The sequence below is a fragment of the Gossypium hirsutum genome, chromosome A10, assembly GCF_007990345.1.
Source record: "Gossypium hirsutum isolate 1008001.06 chromosome A10, Gossypium_hirsutum_v2.1, whole genome shotgun sequence".
NCBI classification, from domain to species: Eukaryota; Viridiplantae; Streptophyta; class Magnoliopsida; order Malvales; family Malvaceae; genus Gossypium; species Gossypium hirsutum.
The window spans coordinates 107,532,431-107,558,986 of NC_053433.1; the positions used below are offsets into that span (position 1 = coordinate 107,532,431).

At 32.0% G+C, this 26,556-nt stretch overlaps 2 protein-coding genes across 3 annotated transcripts; both read left to right on the top strand.

Annotated features, from left to right (window-relative positions):
- The first annotated feature begins 16,057 nt into the window (after nucleotides 1-16,057).
- On the top strand, nucleotides 16,058-19,741 carry LOC107915191 (KHG/KDPG aldolase). Of its 2 annotated transcripts, none has more exons than XM_041078000.1 (10): nucleotides 16,058-16,379; nucleotides 16,536-16,590; nucleotides 16,755-16,790; nucleotides 16,885-16,929; nucleotides 17,367-17,450; nucleotides 17,704-17,769; nucleotides 17,943-17,981; nucleotides 18,254-18,353; nucleotides 18,628-18,778; nucleotides 19,487-19,741. In XM_041078000.1, the coding sequence occupies exons 1-10, from the start codon at nucleotides 16,072-16,074 to the stop codon at nucleotides 19,497-19,499; spliced, it is 897 nt and encodes a 298-aa protein (XP_040933934.1). In that variant the 5' UTR covers nucleotides 16,058-16,071; the 3' UTR covers nucleotides 19,500-19,741. The 2 variants fall into 2 exon arrangements, with proteins under 2 accessions (XP_040933934.1, XP_040933935.1); XM_041078001.1 differs by having other exon boundaries at nucleotides 16,083-16,379; nucleotides 16,546-16,590.
- A 3,027-nt stretch (nucleotides 19,742-22,768) lies between these two features.
- Nucleotides 22,769-24,454, top strand: LOC121207641 (protein ELC-like). The gene has a single exon (XM_041078002.1). It carries the CDS (start codon nucleotides 22,933-22,935, stop codon nucleotides 24,124-24,126), a length of 1,194 nt encoding a protein of 397 aa, XP_040933936.1. The 5' UTR covers nucleotides 22,769-22,932; the 3' UTR covers nucleotides 24,127-24,454.
- The last annotated feature ends 2,102 nt before the right edge of the window (nucleotides 24,455-26,556 follow it).

Below are 26,556 nucleotides of genomic sequence, written 5' to 3' on the forward strand. Positions count from 1 at the left end.
ATCATGGATTCTGGATTTCCTCTTTTATTTATTTTTTTGCATATATTGATTGTAAATTAAAATTGATCAGCATTTGAGCTATTTAGCCTTTCGTACCCATAGCCAGTGTCAGTTACTTATATTACTTTTTTAAAAACCTTTTCACATATCAATTTAAATTTTATATTTTTAATTCACATTTTATTGATTTTATCAATGTGTCCAAGAGTAGAAATAATGAGTTTGGGATCACCTTTATTATTACAAGAAAATGCATCGTTTTTCCAATTTGATTTGTCAAAACTTGGGTTATGATCTTTACTGATATTTTAGACATGTGCAAGCCTATTTATGATATTCAAACATTGTTATGGGAACATATCTTGAAGATTTGTTTGAATTGGATCAAGGAAATCAACTTCCTTATTTTAAAGAGATTGGATTGGATTGGGTATCTTGCTAACATATCCTAAATATTTGAAGACTTATCTTAGTCATATTGAAGATATTATCTATGTTGATTACTGCAACTGCCTGTTTTTGAGTCAAATCGGAACAGTAGTTTCGAAACCCTAAATCCAAAGTCAAAATATTTATTTTAATATTTTAATAAGGTTTACAGGATGATAGAATTATTATGTGAAAGTTTCGTTAAGAATTTTACTGTTTAAATGCTTAATTTGGTAAAAAGGACTAAATTACGTAACGCGTAAAAGTTGAGTTCTATTGTTTAAAAATATCAAATAGCTATGGTTTATTAATATGGAAGTCCTTATCATGTAAATAGTCCATTTATAATGTAAGTGGACATTCTTGGACATTGTTTAAGTTATTTATAAGTTATAATTATAAGATTAATATAGTAATTTATGTATTAAGTTAATAACAATAACAATAATAATAATAATAAATCAAAATCATGTTACTTCATTCATCATATTGCCGAAATTGAGAAAGAAAATAAGGGTTTGAAGCTTCCATGGTTTCAGCACACTCTTAGCTAGATTAAGGTACAGTTTTAGCTCGATTTTTAATGATTTTTATGTTTTTGAGCTCGTTACAGCTTAATCTAGCTAGCCCGTACCTTCGTTTTTGAAATTTTTATAGATTTTGAATGATTTCATTGTTGAATACTTGAGTATTTCAATGTTTAATGATAGATTATGAAGGTTTAATGATAGATATGCAAGTTTTGTTAAGTGATTTTTGACAAAAATGTCAAATAGGTATTGAATTGTAAAAATGTAAAAAGTGGTAGTTAAAAGTGTGAAATAATGAAAGATATGAGCTGCTAGGGGTATATAGTAGATTCGACTATCAAGGGTTATGGCCTAATTATGCACTTTTGCATTTTTATATGTTAAGGACTAAATTGCAAAGTAGTCAAAAGTCTAGGGGTAAAATTGTAAATTAGCCAAAATGAATGTTTTAGGCTAAATTAAATTGAATGAAAGTTTGGATGAGTTAATTTGATATTATATAGATCAAGATAAATAAATACTGGAACTAGATCAGGGAAAATGAAAAGTGGACGATTAGCCGATAGTTTTATCCGAGGATACGAGGTAAGTTCGTATAATTAGAATCGAACTTCTATATATTTGAAAATATTTGAAATGAATATTTATGATTGAGTAATTGATGTACTTGAAATATAAATGTCTTATTGATATATTATATTTGTTATCGAGCCCTGTTTGAACTATATGAATTCATAGGATATGAGTGACTTGTTACTAGGGTTACCGATTTGGTCGAGCTCTTGCATTTGTTGCGGACTCACTACAGCTAGTATGAATTTACCGATATATCAGCTCGTAAGAGCTTACTATTTTCAGCTTATTGGAGCTTACCTTTCAGCTTGTATGAGCTTACTATTCAGCTCGATAGAGCTTACCATTTCAACTCAATAGAGCTTACTATTCATCAGCTTAGGAGGAGCTTACTGATCATGGCTCGAAAGAGTATAAATGATAATGAATTGACGGATTATTGATGTTATTCACCCGAGTATCCTTTGAATTCTAATAGGTTCAACGGGCATAAATACTGTTTATACTAATGAGTTATGGTTTATAAATGTTACTAATGTTATATATGATATATGAATTTGGAATGATGCAAAGCATTGTATTAATGGATGGTTTCATGTAATTTTACAATGATTAACATGTGATGAATACTTGTGATTAGGTGTTTGTTAATTGAATTGGTGGCACTTTAAGTATTGCTTTGATTTTGTATAAATGGTAAGTTTAACTCTGAATTATACGGGCTTACTAAGCTATAAAGCTTACTCTATTTCTTTTTCTATGTTTTATAGAGGTTCGTTAGCTCGCTCGTTTCGAACAAGTTAGAGTTTCACATCACACTATCCAATTTCCGATTGGTACTTTTGATTTGTGGATATATGTAAATATGGCATGTATAGGCTAGTTTAAATGTTATTAGTTATGGTCATTTGAAAGTTATGATTTTGGTATATTTTGTGTATAAGTTAAGCCATGTGATTTAGCTTATTTTGGTATCATATTTGGTTGTGTATAAGTGTTTAATTATGGCATGTTTTAGCAAGGTAATGATGGAATGAAATTATGCAGGTAAAGATTTGATATGTAGTTGTTAAATGAATGGTTTATACATGATGTTAAATATGTATTTAGGTATGTAATTGTTAGATTTTGATATGGTAAATAATGTGTATTGGAATGGTTATTTTGGCTGCCTATTGAGTTGTAAAAATGTGGTCATTTATGATTGTGAATGCTTGTGTTTATAAGGTGGCAAAATGGCTTTACAAATAGTCTATTTTTGTCCACACGGGCAGAGACACTAACGTGTGTCTCAGCCGTGTGCGACACACGGTCATGTTACACGGTCGTGTGTCCCTTAGTGAATAATTAGAAATTCAAGTCAGTCTTGAGCACGGCTAGACACACGGGCGTGTTTAGTGGCCGTGTGAGTCACATAGCCTTGGCACATGGGCGTGTGTGGCTATTTCGAAGGGTACACGGGTTTGACACATGGGCGTGTCCTTGGCCGTGTGGTGCAAGTCAGTATGTATGCTCTGTTTCCACACGGTCTAATACACGGGCGTGTCTATTAGCCGTGTGAGGCACACGACCTGTTCACATGGGCATGTGATACATGAAATGTTGAAATTTTTCTAAGTTTCTAAAATTTTTATATGTTATTGATTTAGTCCCGAATGCATGATTAGAATTTTGTATGCTTGAATTTAAGTACAAATTGAATGTGAATAAATGATATTTACTAAAATGAGATGATATTTGATAAATGATTGTTCTGAATTGAGTTACAAGTCCAGTAATGCCTCTTAACCTATTCCGGCGATGGTTACGGGTTAGGGGTGTTACATTTTTGGTATCAGAGCTACAATTTAGTTGATTTTAGGACTAACGTAACATATGTGAGTCTAGCTATACATGCCATATATAAAATTGTATAGTGTGATGACTCCTGACATTTTTCAAATGTGTTTTTATATAGTAATAGATCCCGAATGAGCTGTAGCGAATAACGTAGAAAGTAACACGCCAGCTCCCGTTCAAGGGGCTGTGCCTACTGAATCTAGACCCGTGTCTAATAGTCACGAGAGTGAGGCTAAAGAAGCCTTCTTTCAAATATTGAATGAGTGGTTCACACAGTACATTCGTACGAACCTAGCTGTTCCGCAACCTCTACCTCCACCTGTTCCCCAACCGATCCCTATAGTTTCTTAAGGTATTGATCCTCTAAGATTAAATAAATCACCTGTTGGTAAGATAGATACGGAAACACAAAGATGAGGAATTTAGTGCCAATGCTAATGATGATCATGAGAGAGCCGAGTTTTGGCTTGAGAATATGATCCAGGTATTCGACGAAATATCTTGCACACCTGAAGAATGTTTAAAGTGTGTTGTAGTCTTGTTGAAAGACACTATCAGTGGTGGAATACCTTGATATCCGTAGTTCAACAAGAACGAGTCACTTGGGATTTCTTTCAAGTTGAATTTAGAAAGAACTACATCAGTCAAAAGTTCATCGATCAGAAGAGAAAAGAATTTCTTGAATTGAAGTAGGGTCGTATATTAGTCACAGAATATGAAAGAGAGTTTGTACGACTCAGCAAATATGCCCGTGAATTTGTATCTTCTGAAGCTATAATGTGTAAAAGTTTCGAGGACGGATTGAATGAAGAAATCATAGTGTTAGTTGGAATTCTTGAGTTGAAAGAATTTGTTGTTTTGTTTGACGAGCTTGTAAAGCCAAAGAGCTTTGCAAAGAGAAAAGAAAAGCCGATTCTGAGGGTAGAGATTCTCAAAAGAGATTTGCGGGTCAATCACATCAGTCGGCATCAAATAAATTTAGAGAATATCATCCTCGTTCTACTGCTTCTACTAGAATTTCGATTAGAGATAGAGATGCGAGACAATTCAGTTTTAAACATCAGGCGACATCCGTTGTTAGTGTGGGAAGCATTAGAAGTGATGGACCTGAATGTAAATATTTCAATAAGAAACATTATGGTGAATGTAGATTAGTGAGCAGAGCTTGCTTTAAATGTGGATCGCTTGATTATTATCTCCGAGATTATCCAGAAAAGTTTACAGCTAAAAGAGAACAACCAGCGAAAGTAAGTAACACGGTTACTAGAGGGAGACAGCCTCAAAATACTAGAAATGTGAGTGGTAACCGAGGTGCTATGAGAGATTCGACTATGAGATCTGAGGCACGAGCACCTGCCAGAACTTATACTATACGTGTATGGGAGGAGGCATCATCGCCAGACGTTATTACTGGTATTTTTTCTCTTTTTGATACCGATATAGTTGCGTTGATAGATCCTGGATCAACCCATTCTTATATATGTATGAATTTAGTGTTCAAAAAGAGTTTACATGTTGAGTCTACAAAGTTTGTAATTAAAGTATTGAATCCTTTAGGCAAATCTGTTTTAGTTGATAAAATTTGTAAGAATTGTCTTCTGATGATCCGGGGTTACTATTTTTGGGCTGACTTGATACTTCTACCATTTGATGAGTTTGATGTGATTCTTGGTATAGATTAGTTAACTATGCATGATGCGGTTGTGAATTGTAGACAGAAGATTATCGAATTGAAATGTCAAAATGGTGAGATTCTTCGGGTTAAGTCTGATGATTCGAATGAATTACCTATTGTGATATCGTATGTGTTAGCTCAGAAGTATTTGAAAAAGGGTTATGATGTATATCTTGCCTACATACTGGATACAAAGGTGTCTGAATCAAAGATTGAATCTGTACCTATTGTTTGTGAGTTTTAAGATGTATTTCCAGATACCGGGTTTACCTCCGATCAGAGAAGTTGAATTTGGCATTGAATTAGTACCAGGAACAACACCAATATCGATAGCTCCATACAGAATGGCTCCAACAGAATTAAAAGAGTTGAAAGCTCAGCTGCAAGAATTGACAGACAGAGGTTTTGTACAACTGAGTTATTCTTTTTGGGGTGCACCAGTATTGTTCGTGAAAAAGAAAGATGGCACGATGAGAATGTGTATCGACTTCAGATAGTTGAATAAAGTGACTATTAAGAAAAAATACCCTCTACCGTGGATTGATGATTTATTTGACCAATTGAAAGGGGCTATAGTATTTTCAAAGATTGATTTGAAATCAGGTTACTATCAGTTGTGAGTTAAAGAGTCGAATGTGCCGAAAACTGCGTTCAGAACGAGGTATGGACATTATGAATTCATTGTTATGCCTTTCGATTTAGCTAATGCTCCTGCCATTTTTATGGACTTAATGGCTCGAATATTCAGACTGTATTTAGACAGATTTGTTACTGTATTCATTGATGACATTCTGATCTATTCACAAGATGAATTTGAGCATACTGAGCACTTGAGAGTTGTGATACAAACTCTACATAATAAACAGTTATTTGCAAAGCTCAGTAAATGTGAGTTTTGGCTCAAAGAGGTTGGATTTTTGGGGCATATTATTTTAGCTGACGGTATTAGAGTTGATCCGAACAAGATTTCTGCTATTATTGATTGGAAACCTCCGAGAAATGTGTCTGAAGTCTATAGTTTTCTAGGATTAGCGGGATATGACCGAAGATTTGTGAAAGGATTCTCGATAATTGCAACACCAATGACACGACTGCTACAAAAAGATGTGAAGTTCGAATGGTCAGAAAAATGTCAGCAGAGTTTTGAACAATTGAAAATACTGTTAACTGAAGCACTAGTTTTAGTACAACCAGAATCGGGTAAAGAGTTTGTGATCTATAGTGATGCGTCGTTAAACGGCCTGGGATGTGTTTTGATGCAAGAACGAAATGCTATAGCTTATGCTTCCCGACAGTTGAAACCGTACGAAAAGAACTATCCGACGCATGATTTAGAGCTGGCTGCGATTGTATTCGCAGTGAAGATTTGGTGACACTATTTATATGGCGAAGAATGTCACATTTATACGGATCATAAAAGCTTTTAATACCTGATGTCACAGAAGGATTTAAATTTGCGACAACGAAGATGGCTTGAGTTATTGAAAGATTTTGACTTTGTGATTGATTATCACCCAGGAAAAGCTAATGTTGTTGTTGATGCCTTGAGCCGAGCTTATTTAGAAAATCCTACATGAAGCACATAGTAGTCACTTTTTTGTTCATCCGGGTAGTACCAAGATGTATATTTGAAACAACTGTACTAGTGGTTAGGAATGAAATGGGATATATCAGAGTTTGTATCGAAATGTCTGATTTGTCAGCAAGTCAAAGCAGAACATCAAGTACCATCTGGTTTACTACAGCCTGTGATGATTCCCGAATGGAAATGGGATAGAGTTACAATGGATTTTGTGTGGAGATTGCCACGAACTCCAAAAAAAAAGACGTTATTTGGGTTATTGCTGACCGACTAACGAAATCTGCTCATTTCATACCGGTACGTACAGAATACTCACTTGATAGATTAGTAGAATTGTACATTTCTTAGATTGCTCGGTTACACGGAGTACCACTATCTATTATTTCTAATAGAGACCCAAGATTTACGTCGCGATTCTAGAAGAAACTACTAGATGCTTTGGGAACAAAGTTGAATTTCAATGCTACTTTTCATCCTCAGACTGACAGTTAGATCGAAAGAGTTATTTAGATTCTCGAAGACATGTTGAGATGTTGTATTTTAGAGTTTGAGGGTAGTTGGGAAAAATATTTATCGTTGATTGAATTCGCATACAACAACAGTTTCCAAACGAGTATAAAGATGGCACCGTACGAAGCTTTATATGGTCGTAAATGTCGAACTCCACTATACTGGACTGAATTGAGTGAGAAAAAAATTCATGGGGTTGAATTGATCAGAAAAACTGAAGAAAAAGTGAAAATGATTAGCGATAGTTTAAAAGTAGTTTCAAATCGACAGAAATCCTATACAAATTTGAAACGTAGAGAGATTAAATTTCAAGTTGGAGATAGAGTGTTTCTAAAGGTGTCACCGTGGAAAAAGATTCTCCGTTTCAACCGTAAAGAAAAGTTAAATCCGGATTCATCGGGTCGTATGAGATCGTTGAAAGAATAGGGCCTGTAGCATATCGATTATCGTTGTCGTTTGAACTTGAAAAGATACATAATATCTTTCATGTTTCTATGCTACATTGATACAGATCCGATCTGTCACATGTGATCTCTTCAATAGATGTTGAAATTCAACCCGATATGTCGTATAACGAAGAACCAATAAGAATTTTGGCTCGTGAAATCAAATAGTTGAGAAATAAATGCATAGCCTTAGTAAAAGTTCTCTAGCATAGACACGGGATTGAGGAAGCTACATGGGAACCCAAGGAAGCTATGAGAAAGTAGTACCCTAACCTTTTCACCAGTAAGATTTTCGGGGATGAAAATCCCTAAGGAGGGAGAGTTATAACAACCCGTTTTTGAGTCAAATCGGAATAGTGGTTTTGAGACCATAAATCAGAAGTCAAAATATTTATTTTAATATTTTAATAAGGTTTACAGCATGATAGAATTATTATGTGAAAGTTTCGTTAGTAAATTTTACTGTTTAAATGTTTAATTTGGTAAAAAGGACTAAATCGTGAAACGCATAAAAGTCAAGTTCTATTGCTTAAAAGTATCAAATAGCTATGGTTTACTAATATGGAAGTCCTTATTATGTAAATAGTCCATTTTTAATGTAAGTGGACATTCTTGGATGTTGTTTACATTATTTATAAGTTATAACTATAAGGTTAATATAGTAATTTATGTATTAAGGTAATAATAATGATAATAAAAAAAATAAAATCATGTTAATTCATTCATCATCTTGCCGAAATTGAGAAAGAAAATAAGGGTTTGAAGCTTCCATGGTTTCGGCACACTCTTAGCTAGATTAAGGTACAATTTTAGCTCGATTTTTAATGATTTCTATGTTTTTGAGCTCGTTGCAGCTTAATCTAGCTAGCTCGTACCTTCGTTTTTGAAATTTTTATAGATTTTGAATGATGTCATTGTTGAATACTTGAGTATTTCAATGTTTAATGATAGATTATGAAGGTTTAATGATAAATATACAAATTTTGTTAAGTGATTTTTGACAAAAATGTCAAGTAGGGATTGAATTGTGAAAATGTAAAATGTGGTAGTTAAAAGTGTGAAATAATGAAAGATATGGGCTGCTAGGGGTATATAGTAAATTCGGCTATCATGGTTTATGGCCTAATTGTGCAATTTTACATTTTTATGTGTTAAGGATTAAATTGCAAAGTAGTCAAAAGTCTAAGGGTAAAATTGTAAATTACTCAAAACGAATGTTTCAGGTTAAATTGAATTGAATAAAAGTTTGAATGAGTTAATTTGATATTATATAAATCAAGATAAACAAATACTAGAACTAGATCGGGGAAAATAAAAAGTGGACGATTAGCCGATAGTTTTATCCGAGGATACAAGGTAAGTTCGTATAATTAGAATAATATTTAAAATGAATATTTGTGATTGAGTAATTGATGTACTTGAAATATAAATGTCTTATTGATATATTATATTTGTTACTGAGCTCCGTTTGAACTATATGAATTCATAGGATACGAGTGACTTGTCACTAGGGTTATCGATTTGGTCGAGCTCCTACATTTGTTGCGGACTCACCACAGCTCGTATGAACTTACCGATATATCAGATCGTAAGAGCTTACTGTTTTTAGCTCATTGGAGCTTATCGTTTCAGCTTGTTTGAGCTTATTGTTCAACTCAATAAAGCTTACCGTTTCAGCTCAATAAAGATTACTGTTCATCAGCTCAAGAGGAGCTTCCCGATCATGGCTCGAAAGAGTATAAATAATAATGAATTGACGGATTATTGATGTTATTCACTGAGTATCCTTTGAATTCTAATAGGTTCAATGGGCATAAATACTATTTATACGAATGAGTTACGGTTTATAAATGTTACTAATGTTATATATGATATATGAATTCGGAATGATGCAAAACATTGTATTAATGGATGGTTTCATGTGATTTTACAATGACTAACATGTGATGAATACTTGTGATTAGGTGTTTGTTAATTGAATTGGTTGCACTTTAAGTATTGCTTTGATTTTGTATAAATGGTAAGTTTAATTCTGAATTATACGGGCTTACTAAGCTATAAAGCTTACTTTGTTTCTTTTTCTATGTTTTATAGAGGTTCGTTAGCTCGCTCGTTTCGGACAAGTTAGAGTTGCACATCACACTATCCAATTTCTGATTGGTTTTTTTTATCTTGTGGATATATGTAAATATGGCATGTATATTCTAGTTTAAATGTTATTAGTTATGATCACTTGAAATTTATGCTTTTGGTATATTTTGTGTATGAGTTAAGCCATGTGGTTTGGTTTATTTTGGTATCATATTTGGTTGTGTATAAGTGTTTAATTATGGCATGTTTTTTCAATGTAATGATGGAATGAAATTATACAAGTAAAGATTTGATATGTAGTTGTTAAATGAATGGTGTATACATGATGTTAAATATGAATTTGGGTATGTAATTGTTAGATTTTGATATGGTAAATAATGTGTATTGGAATGATTTTTTTGGCTGCCTATTGAGTTTTAAAAATATGATCATTTATGATTGTGAATACTTGTGTTTATAGGGTGGCAAAATGGCTTTACAAATAGCCTATTTTTGTCCACACGGGTAGAAACACGGGCGTGTGTCTTAGTCGTGACACACGGTCATGTTACACGGCCGTGTGTCCCTTGGTGAATAATTAGAAATTCAAGTCAGTCTTGAGCACGGCCTAAACACACGGGCGTGTTTAGTGGCCGTGTGAGTCACACAACCTTGGCACATGAGGGTGTATAGCCATTTTGAAGGGTACACAAGTTTGACACACGGGCGTGTCCTCGGTCGTGTGGTGCAAGTCAGTATGTATGCCCTGTTTCACACGGTCTAATACATGGGCGTGTCTATTAGCCGTGTGAGGCACACGGCCTGTTCACACGGGCATGTGATACTTGAAATGTTGAAATTTTTCTAAGTTTCTAAAATTTTCATATGTTATTTATTTAGTCCCGAATGCATGATTAGAACTTTGTATGCTTGAATTTGAGTGCAAATTGAATATGAATAAATGATATTTACCGAAATGAGATGATATTTGATAAATGATTATTCTGAATTGAGTTACAAATCTGGTAATGCCTCTTAACCTATTACAGCAATGGTTACGGGTTAGGGGTGTTATTTTTATGGGAATATTGATGGTAATTGATATTTATCTTAACAATCCTTAAAATTTTATATATTGAAAGATTTCTGTAGTTATGAGAGTGTGGATAATCTTAGCATTTATTCTATTGTGGAGAATCTTAGCACTTATTCTATTATTTAGAACTTGTCTTTTAGAGTGCATGCTGTAAGTAACTAAAAGAGTAACTTGGTTTATAAACTAAGTTTTTAGGGAGATAACTTAGATGAGAGTGATCTTGATCTTGGTGCAAAAGTGAAGTTGTTAATTTGTTAAGTGTTAGACCTTATAATCATTTGTAGTACGAGGTGTTAAAATAGTGGATTATCTCTTTGGGCAAGGCCCCATAAATGTAGGGAAATTAAACTACATAAACATATTATGTATTCATCTTTGTTCTTCACTAGTGCTTGAAGTAGTGTTAAGCAGTGCACTACTCTTAACATTGCTTCTGTTGCTGTTTATTGATTTTATTGAAAATATCGATTACAAGTTCCAACAATTGGTATTAGAGCCTCCCATTTAATGTAGCTAGTGATTTTTCCTAGTGTTGATAAAGACTTGTAATGGAAGGTTTTTCAGTTTCGTGTTCCTCTGTGTTCAATAGATTGAATTATGCCTTTTGGAAGGTACGTATAAGAGCTTTTATAAGGTCAACTGACGAGAAGGCTTGGATGGCTATTTTATTAGGTTTGGAGCTACCTATGTAAGAAATAGATAGAGTTTGAACCATCAAACTTGAAACGACCTAGATCACAAATGAAGGCAAAACATACAATTTTAACTTAAAGGTGTATATGATATCTTCAATGGTGTAGATCTTTAAGAACTCAAGTGCATCTCCAAGTGTATTTCTATTCATGAAGCTTGGACTATTCTTGAAATAACCTATGAATGAACCAAAATTGTAAAGCAATCAAAGTTGCAGATGTTTACCACTAAATTTGAGACTCTTAGAATACAAGAGAACGAGATCATTGGTGAATTTTATGCCAAGTTATGTGATCTGTCCAATCAAGCCTTTACCCTAAGTAATGAATATTCTAACTTAAAGCTAGTGAGGAAAGTTCTTAGATCTTTGACTGAACATTTTATCATTAAAGTAATTAAAATTGAGGAGGTCAAGAATATTGATGCAATGAAGATTAATGAGCTCATAGATATTTGCAAACATTTGAAATTTATCTTGATGAGTCAAGGAAGAACAAATTAATAAATGAGAAGAGTATAATATTACCAATTACAACACCACCTGCCTCACATATGGTTTGACAAGACTAACAAAGCCAGTAAGACCATTGTTGTCAAGGAGAGTATCTATGCCATGCTCTGCAAAGCTAGCTTCATTTATGTTCTTTTGGAGGAAGCAGATATGGGGAATGTTTGGTTCTGTTTCTCTACAAAAGATGCCTCTGCTTCCTTAGCCTGGAAACAACTTCAATAAGCAAATAAGCTAACTTGTTTCATCCTATTGTCATGTTGTTGTGTAATCATAGGCACATTAGGCCTCTTGGATCGAGCTTGGCCACCAATAATTTCCTTTAGAGATAGTGTTGGAAAAAATACGATTTGAAAATGGTTTTCTTGCACAATGAAAAATTAAAATTTTAAAAATTGAGTTGGTTTGTGATATTTATAACAATAAAACTCTTTACTGAAATCGCACCAGTGTTTTTGGCTATACAGATTCTTGTCCTTCTCGGCTTTCAACAAACAGTCTTTTCCACTATTCTTGTACCACGAATTGCTTTGAGTGTGAGCTCAAACAAATTTGAATCAAACACATAACTAGAAATAGTTTACTTTACTTTCAGTGGAAAAGTAAATTCTCTCTCAATAGAAACCGATAGAATTATTATTCCAGAAAATATAATTTATACTTAGAAATATAATTTCTCACTATTTTCGGGCAGAATAACAATATCTCAAAGTTGTGTATTTAACCCTATCGATGCCGTCTATTTATAGCGAGAAAAGGTGAAACCTTTATTGAATTGTAGAAGTTTATTTCAATAGAAAAAACAAATTCCTAGTTTAACTAAGATTAGGTGGGGTGGCAACCCTAGTTAAATAAACTAGAGTTTTTCATCCTTAGCACTAACATGAGGGGCTTTTGAGCCTCTCCCGTATCAGGTCCAATTATAAGTACCTTCTGGACTTTTAACCTAGTACTTTATGATTCAATCCAACCCGATATTTTTTTTCTATTTCCAACAATATACATCTTAAATTAAATTTCCAATTAAATAATTTTCTTAAGTCAATTCTAATTCCATTTTAATCACGACAAATTTATCGTAAAAAAATTATGAGAAAATATATTTAATATTTCTACATTCAACGAATTTACCATGACCAATAAATTTATTTCTATTTTTTAACTTCAATTATTTAATCACTTAATTAAATAATAATTTGAAAACCTATAAATTCATTTTCTAGGTCATTTCCATTTAAAGAAAACCACATTCATTTCCAAATGTTTCCTATTTGTCTAACTTTACCATTTCTATCAATTTTTGTTCTTTTGATTTAACATGCAATTCATTTCTAGTTTCAATGAGCTAGCATATGGACCTATTGAACATATACGATTATGGCTCAAATGATTTATAATTAAGTTTCAGCTTTTCGCCTATTAATTATAAACTCATTTAGTAATGAAGTCATTTTATTATAGTATCATGACTGAGTTCTCCTTAATGACATATCATTACGAAAACAACTCTATTAGTGTTCATCCAATGACATTGTCATAAGAGTGTTAACCTTATAGGATATCCTTAATCTCTTTGGGATAAACTCATTCTCCCAATATGATCTTATTTTATCTTATGATAATCATTACATCTTTCTTTATGAAAAATCAATTACTATCAAATAATAATCAAATCATTCATCACAAAGACAAACGATTCGTGGTCATGTTTACTTTTCATCAACCATGTAATGTCAATGAGAGGATATCATTTACCTATATCTCAAGCTATAAATTCCATTATTGTGAATGACACTACATACTGCAGAATTTGTATACCCAACGCATTAGCTTTCGGATTCTTCTCTATGTAAACTTAGGCTTTTACTTACATCAAAGTATACAAGTCACACATACATAGCCCGTTATCCACTCAAGATTAAGATATGTTACACTTTGAACATCACAAGTGAATAAGTCCATAAACGAATTCAGGATCTATTCTTCTTGGGTCTAGTCTGATGTACTGTCAGTCCATTCAGTCACATCTATGTCTCTATCTTCCGGGAGTCATCCACTCCAATGACCAAGACAATGTATCTCCCCTATTGGACTTGATATACGTCATATTAATCTTTAATCAATTTGCTCATTTTCTATTAAACTAAGGACATGTTTAGGTTAGTCTACTAATATAACCTGTCTTTCCGTATTACGATCCGACCACGTACTACCACTTAGTATTAGTTTAAACATTAAACAATCAGTGAGCTAATATTTATTTCTATTTTGCTTTACATGTAAAAACCACGAAAGGACAATATATAAAAGGTATTAACATAATTTATGAATAATTTTATTAACTAATCTATTCGAAAAATTATCAATATATATTAACGAAAATACACACTTCAGATACCAAATCTAACAATATGTCCTCTACAAAGTTAAGGTCTGATTCAATTTTTTATTCATCAGTTGAATCAAAAGTGTATTTAGAAGGACTTTCTTCAATAATTTTTTATTCAACAAAGATACTACATAAAATTTCTTTAATAATTCATGAAATTTATGATTCAAAAGAGATATTTTGTTCGGAATCAATCAAGGAAGGAAGTTAGAAGATGAGGAATGAAAGTGGCAAAAAGCTTGAGTATTTGAAGATATTAATTTGAATATATAATTTAATGTGAAATTATAAAGATTAGTGATGTGAAACTATTTTATGTGTGATTTTATGATTCATTTTATTTGAATAAATGGAAAATAAGTACATACGGAAAATTTAATTATGAAATTGGGCTATTAATTTTGTGCAATGTAGTTGAATATATATCCATATTATTAGTTAAGTTTTTGATTGAATTGGTATAACAAGTTAATTGAACACCAATTCGGTTAGGAAAATTATAGAAATATCTATCCGTGATTAAAATAAATCATTATGAGGGTATTTTAATATTTTCATTTTAACAAAAACTTATAAAAATATGTATATAATGATATTTGAACTCATGTTGATTAAATGACTAAAACTTTAAATTTGTCACTCAATCAAAGTTTCATTTTACTTTATTTTATGCATATTTTATTTTATTCATCACTTGTATATATACTATTATTTAGGGTGAACTATTAAAATAGTCACTTTTGTTTATCCCAAGTTACATTTTAGTCACTTATGTTTGAAATGTTATGTTTTAGTCACTTATATTATCGCGTTACAACATTTTAGTCACCGAGTCGTTAATTGTCGTTAACAGTGTCATTGTAAGCTGGCGTGACACGTTAAATCATCATTTCAAACAAAAAATTTAGGTTAATTTATACAATTGATCCCTATATTTTTTCGTTTTGAGCAATTTAATTTTTTTCTTTTATGTTTTTTTTTCATTCTCCTTTTTTTTATTTTTCATTCTCTTCTGCTTCTCCATCTGTTTTCCTACCTTCTCTATTTCTTTTAACTTAATTTTTTTTATGTTTTCTATTTGTTAAAACTAATCCTTATATTTTTATTTTTTTGAACAATTTAATTTTTTTCAAGTGAGGCGAGTTTGCGGACTAGTTTTAACAAATGAAAAATTTAAAAAAACTAGTTAAAAGAAATGAAGAAGGGAGGAAAACAAAGGGAGAAGCATAAGAGAATGAAAAATATAAAAAAAATAAAAGTTAAAATAACATAAAAGAAAAAAATTAAATTGCTCAAAATGAAAAATATAGAGACCAATTGTAAAATTTAACCTAAAATTTTCGTTTGAAATGATGATTTAACATGCCACGTCAGTTTATCGCTACACCATTGACGACAATTAACAACTCAGTAACTAAAATGTTGCAGTACAATAACATAAGTGACTAAAACGTAATATTTTAAATATAAATGACTAAAATATAATCTGAAGTAAATAAAAATAATTATTTTAATAATTTACCCTATTACTTAAGTTCATGATTGATTTAATCAAGCATCAACTCGATTAAAGAAATTAATTTAATTATTTTTAATTTTAATATTGTAGATATTTTATGTGCTATTATTAATTTATTTCAAATTATAGATTTAATTATGTGATTTCTACGTGGATAGAGATAGAATTGTCGTGTTTGTAGAATTGATGGAATATGTTGGATGGTTTAATGGATGGACAAACCGGACCATCGGACAAGTTTAGTTAAAGAGTCACCGAGTCAAACCCAAACCAAAATATCTCTCTCTATTCTGCAACTATCTAAAGTGGATATGGTTTTCACATGCATCTTCCCTTGTAATCCTGTATTTCAATTCCAAAGACTATTTACAAGGAGCCGTCTTCAACAACACCACTCAGCCCCTCTATTATCACCTTCCAATCTCAAGCCTTCTTCTTCTTCTTCCTCATCTCATCATTATAGCCATACTTTTTCTCTCATTCAAGACTCTGCTGTTATTGCATGCCTTCGTGGCAACAGGCAAACAAAACCCTTCTTTTTCACCATCTTCTTTCCATTTCCCCTATATTTTTAACTCGATTGCTTTCATTTCCATGTTTGGGATGATGGGTGTTCTCTTATTTTGTTTGAATTCTGTATCTGAAATTCTCTTTTTCCCATCTTTTTTCTTTGTAGTGCTGAGCAGGCTATGGAAGCTGCTCGTGCTGCGGTTAATGGCGGCATTGCAGTTGTAAGTCACAGCAAATTTTGATGTTGCTGTTGAGTAATTGAACATTGCTTACTGCATATCTGGAACACAAAATGGGTTTTAAAACTTATGTAGAAACTGAATCCTGTATTTGGGTTTTATTAGCAATGGGACTTATTTAAATATTTTCTTCTCTTGATTTGCAGCTGGAAATTGTGAGATCAACCCCTGGTGTTTTTGAGGTTGCTTAAAAATTCCATTTTTTTTCTTGATTTTCTGCCCAAATTTACCATATTGGATTGAGAATTTATGGTTTCTTTTCTCTGTTCTTCACAGGTCTTGCAGGCTCTGGCTAATGAATATCCAACTAAGGCCTTTGGTGTAATGATCTTACTAGTTGCATATTAATCATAGAATATATATGTTATTTGGACTAGGCTATGAGTTCTGTATATGGGTACTGTTGAATTCTTTTAAAGTTTTTTTATCTGATTGGAGGATCTTTAGAGGGTTATATTTTTGTACTCATATCCGGATATGCTTTAAACATGAATAAGGATCTTGAGTGTCAAATGTGGTCGAGAAAAGCTTTGTTGCTGCAGCTCTTCTTTTTCTTTGAAGTATTCGTATATAACATCATTTGACACATTTTCGGATATGGGTGTGGAGATATGATCCTCCGAGAACCTGAAAAACTTTAAATGTTGGAGATATCCCAGTCTGACATTTACCCCTATCTGACACTCCTACCGGAATCTGAGTAACATAGTTCAAATGACCTTTTTGGATTATTTCTGAGGTGGATAGAAATCTTGCAGGTTGGGACGGTTTTAACTGCTGAGGATGCCAAAACTGCTATGAAGGCCGGAGCCAAGTTTCTTATGAGTCCTGCTACGGTGAATGTATATGCCCGGAATTCTTGAATCCTTTGTTCTGTCTTTTACTTCATTACTATGTTATTCTGGTTCTTCATCTTTCTTGAAATATGTGTCTGACAAATATCCGTACATAGGTATGAGGATATGATCCTCAAAGGACGCTTAGTATATGAAAAATGTTGGAAAATTTTGAACATTTTCGTGCCTGACACTTGCATATTACTATATGTTTAAAAAGCTCCATTATGCTATGCTAAACATTCATGCATGTTATCAGGACATTCTAGATGATGTTCGAGACACTGATGTTCTATATATGCCTGGTGTAATGACCCCAACTGAAGTAAGAAACACCTCTTTCTCAGTTCAACCTTTTTTAGGCTTCGGTTTCTCAGTGAACCTCATTAGTTTATGCAATTATTTTTAACAGATGGCAACCAATAGATTCATATGATGTATGTTCATACATACTTATGTACAAGAGGTACTAAAGTGGTTGAAAATGTGGTTTTTCAGATATACTCTGCTCATAATGCTGGTGCCAAGATTGTCAAGGTGAGTCTACTTGATATTTACTGATATTTAGGATCTTGATATTGATTGAAGGTATTATGGCCATCTAATACCAGTCCCCATTTTACTTTGATTCTTCATTGTCTTCAAAATACTCGTGTCCAACATATATTCCTTCATAAGAAGCTATGACCCTCTAGTAACTCTCCATACGCATGTGTATATATAGATGTAACCATTTAATGCATATGTGTAGATATATTCATGTATGCATAGATTCTTATGCGGTTTTTTACATTAATATGGTTAAACAGATTTATCCTGTTTCCGCATTAGGTGGCATACGATACATATCAGCAATTAGGAAGCCTTTTTCTCACATCCCCATGGTTGCTTCCCAGGGCATAACTATAGGTCAGTACTTTCAGCTAACATGTTTGTGAGTTATTTCAAACATCTTCCCATTTGAAAATTGTATTTTAATTTGAAGTATTCATGTTCAAAATCCATATTCAATACATTTTCATATGGGTACGAGGATATGACTGTTCAAGGATCTTCCAAATACGTTAAACTTTTTTGAAAAATTGAACACAACAATGAACTGAAGCATAGCATTTACGATAAAATTGTTTTGTACCATTTTTCAATATCATCCACGTAAGATATTTTCTTAAACTTGATACAGATTCAGTAGGTGACTATATTGCTCCGGGAGCTATATCAGTCGTTTTATCGGATGCCATTTTCGATAAGGAGGCAATGAACCAAAACAACTTTGATGTCGTAAATCGACTTGCCACATCTGCAGCTGTGCAGGGCAAAATTGCTGTAGAAAGGTTAGCCTTTTCCTTAAGTTTATCTGTTCTTTATTACTTTTCTGCAAGTTCTTCTATATCATTACTGTTTCAGTGCTGCTTTTGCTTTGGCTTGTAGTAAATCCTATGTCAGAACCTACATTTCTTCGATTTTTCATTTTCTTAAAGTATTAGTGTTCGACACTTGTATCCAATGCGAATATGGCTAGATTTTTTTGAAGTTCTTTTATGTATTTGGAAGAACTTTGGAGGCCATACCCCCATATCCATATGTTAGATACGAGAGTAGAACATGAATCCTTAAATGAAAATGAAAAGTCGGAATAACATAAGCTTCTAGCATATTTGATTTTCCGAAAAGAAGCAAAAAGTTCAATCTAGGGATAAAGAAACTTGAATGGATCAGTGGATTGTACTGGTTGAATTCAGAACTGAAAAACTCGGTCTATTATAGTATACTAGCCTTGGAAGTTGTTTACTCGAACTTGAGTGTAAGTATAGAATATGGGTATGTAACCGGCACCAGCATGTTCAACCTTTCTGAAGTTTTTCTGTGTGGTTAAAACGTCCTTCAAGGATCATATTCATATCCTCGTACCTATATCTGAATATACATCGATTCGATAAATGTTTCAAGAAAATGAAAAGTTGGGATAAGAAACAGCCAACACAAACAATTTCAAATGTTGTATTTGTTTAATGTGGTTGACTGATGTGGGATTACTGCAGGAAGAAAAGATAAAACATGACCGCAAAGGAATACTTACCGAACGAACAGGTAAAGCCGAGCTCTTCTTTCCGATGCCGATGTCTTTCATGTGCCTAATCTCCGAAGCAGAGACATTTTTGCTAGGGAGTGTTGAAGCATCGGATACATGTTCGACTCGGAACACAATTTTGATATAGTAAAATATGTATCATACCTCCAAGGACTAATAAAAAATTTTAAAATAAAATCACTCATGATTTTCTTGTTTTTTGGTATTATATAGGTTTTTTTTTTTCTCTTTCTATAATGATAACAGAGGTGAATAATTAGAAATGTTTATAGGTCGGGTTTATTAGTACTATTGGTATTATAATTAATATTTTATATATAATTTTGATGATTTAATCATTTCTTAAATGATTTAGTGTGTGATTAATTCACGATATTGAATTCAGTTAAGAAAATTATAATAATATAAATATGTCTTGACATGAAATAATTGAGTCATACAAATTAATTAGAGCTTAAACCTTCCTTATTTACTTGTTGCGAATAGAAATTATTACAGTAGTCTTTCCATAAAAATTGTTAAATTTGTATCATTAAATTTTTATTTTGATATTTTATTTATAATGCATAGTAATAAATTTAGCCTTCAACTTTTATCCCCTTAATCAATTTGGTCTTTATTTTTTATTTAGAAAAAATTAGCCATCATCAAATAATTTAAAATTTATAAAAATCATCAAAAATTATAATTTCAAAAAAATATATAAAAATAATTCTTTTAAAAAAATATATGAAAATGCACTCAAACTTATATCCTTCTACACTAACATTAATAATAATTTTAATACTAGTCGAGTTAATATTCAATCAGTGATAATAATTAAAAAAAAAACTAAAACTTTTACAAATCATTAAAAATAGACATGATCTCCATCATATCAAAGAAACCTTTATTATGTCTCTAGTTATAAGGAAGTACCCAAAGTGGGTGGCAAATTAAAATGGAATCCTTGACTTTGTTTTGAGAAAGAAAAAAGCTAAGCAATACATTTATTTTTACATCATACCATCATATTATTGAATTTATTTCAACTTCTGATTTTGACCTCAAATTGTTTGAAAAGTATTACAACTATTTTGATATTTTTTATAAAGGGTCAGTTGTCAATTTTTTTTATATTAGATTATATTTTAGTTATTTATGCTTGAAATGTTATGTTTTTTTAGTCACTTACATTAAAATGTTGTAACATTTTAGTTACTAAGCCGTTATTTGTCATTAATGATGTAACGGTAAGCTAACATGGAATGTTAAATCATCATTTTAAATAAAAATTTTAGGTTAAATTATACAATCGGTTTTGAACAATTTACTTTTTTTTCTTTTATGTTCTTTTAACTTTTCTTTTTTTTTTCTTTATTTTCTATTCTCTTCTACTTCTCCCTCTGTTTTTATCTCTTCTCTATTTGTTAAAACTAGTCTCTATACTTTTATTTTTTTGAACAATTTAATTTTTTCGAGTGAGGCGAGCTTGTGGACTAATTTTAACAAATGAAAAATATGGAAAAATTACATTAAAAGAAATGAAGAATGAAGGAAAACTAAAGAAGATGTAAAAGAGAATGAAAAATAAAAAAAAGTTAAAAGAACATAAAACAAAAAAAATAAATTGCTCAAAATGGAAAATTATAAGGACAAATTATAGAATTTAAACTGAAATTTTCTTTTAAAATGATGATTTAACATGCCACGTCAGCTTATCGTTACATCGTTAATGACAATTAACGGTTCATTGATTAAAATATTACAACATGATAATATAAGTGACTAAAACGTAACATTTCAAACAAAAGTGACTAAAATATAACTGAAGGGAAATAAAACAAAAGTGACTATTTTGATAGTTTATCATTTTATAAATAAATCGAATGAAAAATTTCTTTTTTTATTGATATATTAAATAGAAACTAAGAAATAATATATTATAAATTTGGTGTGATATAAACGAATCTGTGTCCCTGTATATATAAGTGCATAATCTAAGAATATTAAAGAGAATCCATAATTTTGTTTGGAATTAAAGAGAGGGGAAGAGGTAAAAGAAAGTTCCTTCTCTTTCGTTTAATAACAATTGGAAGAAAAAGGAATGGGGAAGGTAATTTACAAGGAAAGGTTCAGGAAAAGAAATGGTAATTTACCTTACATTATTAATTTCACCACAAATTAGGGGAAATTAATTTTAGTTTTAAAAAGTCATATCCATTAATAACATTTGAATATTTTAATTTAATTATTATATTATTCAAAAAATTAAATAAAATTTAATTGTAACAAAATTAATATTTACAATTAAAAAATAACTAAACATTTACAAATCGCAAAATCATACAAAACTTTCAAAACATTAACCTTATTAATAATGAATAATATTGTTTTAAATAATAATTATTAACTCTATTAAAATCTAAACTTATTTAAATTAATTTTAATGGTTTAGAACTAATTTCCTTCCTCCAAATCCTTTCTAGATGCTGCACTTATTCGGTTATTCCTTTTTAAACTTTACAACCTAAGTCTTCCATAAATAAATAAATAATGTATTGACTTTGGCAAGCTTATAAATATACAAGCTTTGAACCTCCTTCCTAGGCATTGAAATACAAACATTTTCCTTTTCCTCCCCTTCACACAATGCTCTATCATTTACTTTCTTCCCTTTTTCTTTAACACATGTATCTTATATTTTTGTTAATTAATTTTTGGGTATTTTTATATTTGTTTCATGATTTATGTTTAAAATTCGTAGTTATTCCTTTTAATAATATCGTCTTCGTTGTTTAAATTTGTATTTTATATCTGTGCTAATTCATTAAATCGTATTGATTGCGAATTCTCTTATGAGACTTTGTTGGATTATGAGCCTAGTTTCTCTCTTCTACTTGGCCTCTCAAATTTGTGTACAAAATATGCAAATATAGAAGCATACGAAGAGAGAACGAGGTTCATAATCTACCGAGTGTCGTTTATTTATCTATTAAAAATTTACAATTTTTTAAATTCAATGATAAGTATACATTGATATTATTAGGAGAAGGAGGAGTGATAAATTAAGAAATAAATATTTATTTTTTAAATATTCTTAAAGCATAACTTTGTGCTATCTTATTTAAAGTAAATATATATATATATTTTTTTTAAATTTGACGGGAAATGAAACTAAAAAGTGAAAGGGAAAAATCAAACTTTTGGTAGGTTTTTAGTGCAAATATTGGATGAAAAGTAGTCTTTAAGAAAAGGAAAATAAAAAAAGAAATGGGTCCTAAAAAGAAGGAAAAGGAAGGTTCCATCAAGGGTCCCCCCTTTACCTTAAGCGCAAAAACGCCTCCGCTAAGTAAATTCCAAAAACACTGATCTCATCTCTCATTTTCCTCTCTTTCAATATCCTCCGCCGTCCCAATGGTTCCACCGCCGTCTACGCCGTCGCTTGACTCCCAACAAATCCAACAATTCCTCTCCTCCGTCCTCTCCCAACGCGGCCCTTCTTCCCTCCCTTACACCGAAGACTCCAAATGGTTGATCCGCCAACACCTCCTTTCCCTCACCTCCCGCTACCCTTCCCTCCAACCCAAAACCGCCACTTTTACCCACAACGATGGCCGCTCCGTCAACCTCCTCCAAGCCGACGGTACCATCCCCATGCCTTACCAAGGCGTCACTTACAACATCCCCATCATAATCTGGCTCATCGAATCTTACCCTCGTTACCCTCCCGTTGTCTACGTGAATCCCACGCGCGACATGATCATCAAACGCCCCCATCCCCACGTTTCTCCCTCGGGGTTAGTTTCGATCCCTTATTTGCAGAATTGGATTTACCCAAGCTCTAATCTTGTTGATTTGGTCATTAATTTAGGCTCTGCTTTTTCTCATGATCCCCCGCTTTATTCCCAACGTCGCTCCAATCCTAACCCTAACCCGCCTAATTACGGGCAGCAGCAGCAGCCACCGCCACTGAGGGTTGCTGCCGCGGGTTATCCGCCTTCGCCTTATGGCAGGGCACAGCCATCTCAGACGGAGGATGCTGCGGAGGTTTACAAGAGGAATGCGGTGAATAAGTTGGTGGAGATGGTTCATGGAGATATAATTAAGATGAGAAAAGAAAGGGAAGCTGAAATGGAAGGGTTGTTTTCAGCTCAAGGAGTGTTGAGAAAGCGAGAGGAAGAGGTCAACAAAGGGTTGAAAGAAATGCAAGATGAAAAGGAAGCTTTGGAACAGCAGTTGCAGGTTGTTTTGATGAGCACCGATGTTTTGGCTGGTTGGGTTAGAGAGAACGAAGGGAAAATCAAGAACCTGGGGAAGAACAATGACAGTGTCGACGTCGACGAGGTGTTTCATTGTGCCGATGTGCTATCCAAGCAAATGTTGGATTGCACGGCTGCGGATTTAGCCATCGAGGACGTCGTTTATTCGTTGGATAAAGCCCTGCAAGAAGGGGCGGTGCCATTTGATCAGTATTTGAGGAATGTGAGGTTGTTGTCAAGGGAACAGTTCTTTCATAAGGCTACTGCTGCCAAAGTTAGGGCAGCTCAAATGCAGGCTCAGGTTGCTAGTATGGCTGCACGAGCACCGCATTCACATTACGCCCCATGACTGGTTATTGATTTGTTTTTGTGATTTGTCTATAAATGGATCATGTTTTCTGATATAGCTGCATTTTTTTTGTCTACCTAATTGAATATATGTTTCCTTTTATCCTATTCATATGGGAAAATTTATTATTATGATGTGAAAAATGTGCAGCCTTCTCTCTTTTTCATAATGAATTTGGGCTCTTTAGTAGACTTGCATTGGTGAGGAAAACTGGAATAGAAGCAGACATTGAAGAATGCTAAAAGAAGCATTTACTTTTTGTATTCTTATGTTATCTTATCTTTTGACATGATTTGTATGTAAATGAATGATCCCTTATTTTGTTGTATCACTGGTTGTTTAACTTATCAGCTTTTTACTTCAATGCATCAAGTTCATGCTGTGTTACTTATGTTCTTGGGAGCTAAACTCTTTATCACCCAATTGCAGTGAGGTTTATTAGATATTGCCTTGAGACTTTGTTATCTCTTTTTTCTTTTAATGAGGATGGGGTATACTAACATTGCACTTTGAGCAGGGGGAAATTGCACCTAATGATCGAAGCAACATGCCAAGTAGAAAAACCCTTCAAGGTAACATGAACTTGAAATCTGCAGTAAGGCATTTGTCCTTAATTCAGTGCTTGTAGTCATGGTATTTATATGATTCTTCTTCCAATGGGAGTAATATTCTAAACCCTAAAAATTAGGTACTTAGAGCAGAGAGATTGAGTCCTACTTGCATGATGCAATTTCTTTATATATATAACTGTCAAACAGGGTTGGTTAGGCTAGGTTCATTCTAGGCCCATGTTTGGCATTCCTAGCCTAACTTGAAATATGAGACTCAAATTTTATTGTTCATATTTGTAAATAGTTGATCTAAATCTATTTAGACCCATTTATATATATATATACGTGTTGTTTTGCCTATAAAGGTTGAGGCTTTGGGATTTTTATGGCTTAGGTTCGATTTATTCTGATTTATTTCTGGAGCTGGATCGTGTTTTGCATTGAGTTGGTCTTAAATATAGTTTATCCAATATTTATTATTTGTGACTGTACTTGCGATCTCTTTAAAAAACATAATTTTTATTTAAGTTCAACAATTATAAATATTTATGAAAATTTTAAATATAAATAATTTAGCATTTTTTTAATATTTACATGATATAAAAAAAAACATATTATAAAATTGAAAAATGGGAAGTATGTATGTCATGGTAATTATATGATGAAGCAAGCATGAATATTTGGTTATGATTATTTAAACCCATATTGTATTGCCAAGTTTGATTAGATTATTATGAGTTATGGCAATTCATTATATTTTGTTGCCTAATTTGATTTGATGTCTTAACTAATCGATGCATTCGGCCTATTACATCAATGCTTGTTGCTTGGTTATTATTTTTTATTTTTATTAATTTTATTATATTTTTTGATATAATATTTAAAATTATATAATTTTTTCTCAATTCAATCATAGTTTTTACTATTTTTGCAAAATGGTATCAGTTGAAAAGCTTGTAAAAACTTGCAGAGCAAAGACAAAAATGTTGCTAAACTTATTTAATGATTGCGACCAATTCCAAACCACTTTCATGGTAATATTATGGTAAAAAGTGACATTATATTAAAAAAAAAGGAGATATGATTTTACATGAATACAAATTGGTTGGGTACGAATTAATAATTTATTTAAGTGATATAATAATGATGCACGAATTAAAAAGTGGAGGTTAAACCTTTTTCGGACAGAGCAATTAAACAAAAGTTGGTAAAAGAAAGGTTAAATTCTAGTCGTAGTCTTCTACTTTGTGAAAGTTATGAATTTAGTTTTTGTAAATTAATTTGATTAATTTTAGTTTGTGCTATTTTAAATTGGTCAATTTTAGTTCTCCTACTTTCATATTATGACTAATATTATACTATGCGTACAATTATAGATTTAGTCAATATTCTCCAATTAAATCATGCTAAGTCTTTCTACTTTTTGAATTTTAAAATTTTTATCTTGATCCAAATGATAGTCCGTGGTTAACATGCGAAAATAACAAGTTGATACAACGTTACACTTATCGCATTAGATTTTGAAAATAGTAACCCTTAATGAATTTAACAATTATCATTTGGTATGTATTGAAATTTTAAATTTTGAAAAAGTACAAAAATTAAAAATAATCAAATTAAAGTATAAAGATTAAATACACAATTTTTATAAAAATGTAGGGACTAATAGTCGAATTTAACAATAAAAATAAACTATGTCAAGTTATTTTGCCTCTTTTAACTTGGAAAGGTTTTCTCTTGTCTTACGCGTAAAATTTGCCTTCGAACAAAAAGACTACTTCAGGTTGGATATGGATTAATTTGTTGAAAAAAAAAAGATTTGGGTACTATATAGAAAAATAAAAAATAATAGAAATTGTAATTTTGATAGGACCTTCAC